General features: G+C 57.4%; 1 protein-coding gene across 1 annotated transcript; it reads left to right on the top strand.

Annotated features, from left to right (window-relative positions):
- The first annotated feature begins 881 nt into the window (after positions 1-881).
- FZD2 (frizzled class receptor 2) lies at positions 882-2,838 on the top strand. Its single transcript, XM_003786267.3, has one exon. The coding sequence runs from the start codon at positions 1,004-1,006 to the stop codon at positions 2,696-2,698; it is 1,695 nt and encodes a 564-aa protein (XP_003786315.1). The 5' UTR covers positions 882-1,003; the 3' UTR covers positions 2,699-2,838.
- The last annotated feature ends 473 nt before the right edge of the window (positions 2,839-3,311 follow it).

Genomic DNA, 3,311 nt, shown 5'->3' with positions numbered 1-3,311 from the left:
GAGACAGACTCCCATTTTTTTTCCCCAGGTTTCGGAGCGTGTGCAGGGGGAGGGGCGAGGCGGACTCCTAAGGGTCTACGTGTAAAGTGAAGTGAAACTTTTGCCTGGGCTCCATGAGAAGGGGTGGAAAGAAAAATCTTTATAAACTGTTAGATTTTTAAAAGTCTCTTCGTTTTTTTGTTTTTTAATTTTCTAACTTGAGATTTTTCACTTGATTTGAAAAATTGGACTGGAATAGATGGGGTTGGAGAAACCGGAGCGGGGGAACGGATTTAAAGAGACCCTACCCGGCAGAGTGCCTTGGCCTCTGGAAGAGGAGTGATCCAGGGTTGAGTAGCCTGGGTCCACCGCAGCTCTGGGAAAAGTGTGTCTCCGGAACGCGGCGACTCCGGAGAAATCCTGGGCTGGGGCAAACAGACCTTAATATAATAATAGCTTGTCTCTTTAAAAAGCAAAAGGTGGGGGGGAAAGTTTTGTTGGCATCTGGTTTCTGATCTCATTATGTTGTGGTCGACCAATCCAGCCCTCGGGGCTGGTCCTGGGGTTTAAATCTGATTGGCCAAGAGCACATTTTGGGATGGTGCTTAGAGCCCGACGGGGCGGTTTCAAGGATCCCTTTTTTGGGGGGCTGAGGGGAGGGCGGGGCCACCAGAGGGGGGCCCCCTTGAAACCGACTAATTGGGATCGGAGAGGCCGAGGTGAGGGCTGGAGGAGGCACAAAGGAGTCGCTGGGTGGAGAAGGGAGGGGAGAGGGGGAGAGGAGAGGAGGGCAGCGGCGCGCGGTGTCTCGGGCGGCTCAGTCTGACCGTGTGGAGCTAGCGGGCAGGAGCGCCGCGCCCCCTCCCCCGCCCGGCCTCCCCACCTCTCCGGCCGCTAGGAAAGTTTGCTAAGAGGCGCGGGAGGCGGCGGCCGCAGCCAGGAGGCGGCGGGGAAGGCGCGCGATCTCGGGGTTGGGGGCGGGGGCGGGGGGCGCCCAGGAGCCGGGTGGGGGGCGGCGGCCAGCATGCGGCCCCGCAGCGCCCTGCCCGGCCTGCTGCTGCTGCTGCTACTGCCTGCCGCGGGGCCGGCCCAGTTCCACGGGGAGAAGGGCATCTCCATCCCGGACCACGGCTTCTGCCAGCCCATCTCCATCCCGCTGTGCACGGACATCGCCTACAACCAGACCATTATGCCCAACCTTCTGGGCCATACAAACCAGGAGGACGCTGGCCTGGAGGTGCACCAGTTTTATCCACTGGTGAAGGTGCAGTGCTCGCCTGAACTGCGCTTCTTCCTGTGCTCCATGTACGCACCGGTGTGTACTGTGTTGGAACAGGCCATCCCGCCGTGCCGCTCTATCTGCGAGCGCGCGCGCCAGGGCTGCGAGGCGCTCATGAACAAGTTTGGTTTCCAATGGCCCGAGCGCCTGCGCTGCGAGCACTTCCCGCGACACGGCGCTGAGCAGATCTGCGTGGGCCAGAACCACTCCGAGGACGGAGCGCCCGCGCTGCTCACCACCGCGCCGCCACAGGGATTGCAGCCAGGCGCTGGCGGCACCCCGGGCGGCCCCGGAGGCGGCGGAGCGCCTCCGCGCTACGCCACGCTAGAACACCCGTTCCACTGCCCGCGTGTCCTCAAAGTGCCATCCTATCTTAGCTACAAGTTTCTGGGCGAGCGTGATTGTGCGGCGCCCTGCGAACCGGCGCGGCCAGACGGCTCCATGTTCTTCTCGCAGGAGGAGACGCGTTTTGCGCGCCTCTGGATCCTCACTTGGTCTGTGCTGTGCTGTGCCTCTACCTTCTTCACTGTCACCACGTACTTGGTGGACATGCAGCGCTTCCGCTACCCAGAGCGGCCCATCATTTTTCTGTCAGGCTGCTACACTATGGTGTCGGTGGCCTATATTGCCGGCTTCGTGCTCCAAGAGCGTGTGGTGTGCAACGAACGATTTTCCGAGGACGGTTACCGCACAGTGGTGCAGGGCACCAAGAAGGAGGGCTGCACCATCCTCTTCATGATGCTATACTTCTTCAGCATGGCTAGCTCCATCTGGTGGGTCATCTTGTCGCTCACCTGGTTCCTGGCTGCCGGCATGAAGTGGGGCCACGAGGCCATCGAGGCCAACTCTCAATACTTCCACCTGGCTGCCTGGGCCGTGCCCGCCGTCAAGACCATCACCATCCTGGCCATGGGCCAGATCGACGGCGACCTGCTGAGCGGCGTGTGCTTCGTGGGCCTCAACAGCCTGGACCCGCTGCGGGGCTTCGTGTTGGCGCCACTCTTCGTGTACCTGTTCATCGGCACGTCCTTCCTTCTGGCTGGTTTCGTGTCGCTCTTCCGCATCCGCACTATTATGAAGCACGACGGCACCAAGACAGAGAAGCTGGAGCGGCTCATGGTGCGCATCGGCGTCTTCTCTGTGCTCTACACCGTGCCCGCCACCATCGTCATAGCCTGCTACTTCTACGAGCAGGCCTTCCGCGAGCACTGGGAGCGCTCGTGGGTGAGCCAACACTGCAAGAGCCTGGCCATCCCCTGCCCGGCGCACTATACCCCACGCATGTCGCCCGACTTCACTGTCTACATGATCAAATACCTCATGACACTCATCGTGGGCATCACATCAGGCTTCTGGATCTGGTCGGGCAAGACGCTGCACTCGTGGAGAAAGTTTTACACCCGTCTCACTAACAGCCGGCGCGGGGAGACCGCTGTGTGAGGGGCGTCCCTGGATCCACGGGCACCACATTTTCTTTCGTCCCGGGGGTCTCCTACAGACTCCTTATTTTATTTTTTTAAATAAAGAACAATCGAAACCAGTTCTATTTTAGGTTCCTTTTTAAAGAGAACTCTGCCCAACACCCCCACAAGGTTTGTAATTAAAACTGTAAATAGTCTTTGTAAATTTAATTATATATTTTCTATTTAAAAGAAAAAAGACAAAAAAAGGCGGTTGAGGGCTCCAGGGCTGAAGAATGCTGGGTAGGGGTGGAGGAGTGGGAGTTCGGGAGTCTTCCTCCTTTCTTAAGTGCCCTTTATAAACTACCAGTCCTTTATTTCCAGTTTTTTGGTGCTAGGGCAGGGCTGGGCCTCCTGGGAGAGGCGACCTTGCCTGAGCGCTGTGTCTGTTGGCTGTGAAGAGTTGGAAGTTTGTTCTATTCAACTTTTATAAAAGCCTAATTTGTTAGCCTCCTCATAGACACTGGGCCTGTGGAAGCTGTTGGTTATTTTTGAACAAGATTTGGATTCGTTTCGTTTTATTTTATTTTATTTTTCTCCTTGTTCCTCCTCACTTGTCCTGTCTTCACTGGATCTTTGGAAACTTCCCAAGG

Source organism: Otolemur garnettii, unplaced genomic scaffold (assembly GCF_000181295.1).
Source record: "Otolemur garnettii isolate 467f Iridium unplaced genomic scaffold, OtoGar3 scaffold00018, whole genome shotgun sequence".
In the NCBI taxonomy this organism is placed as follows: domain Eukaryota; kingdom Metazoa; phylum Chordata; class Mammalia; order Primates; family Galagidae; genus Otolemur; species Otolemur garnettii.
This window is presented reverse-complemented; position numbering and strand designations above follow the sequence as displayed.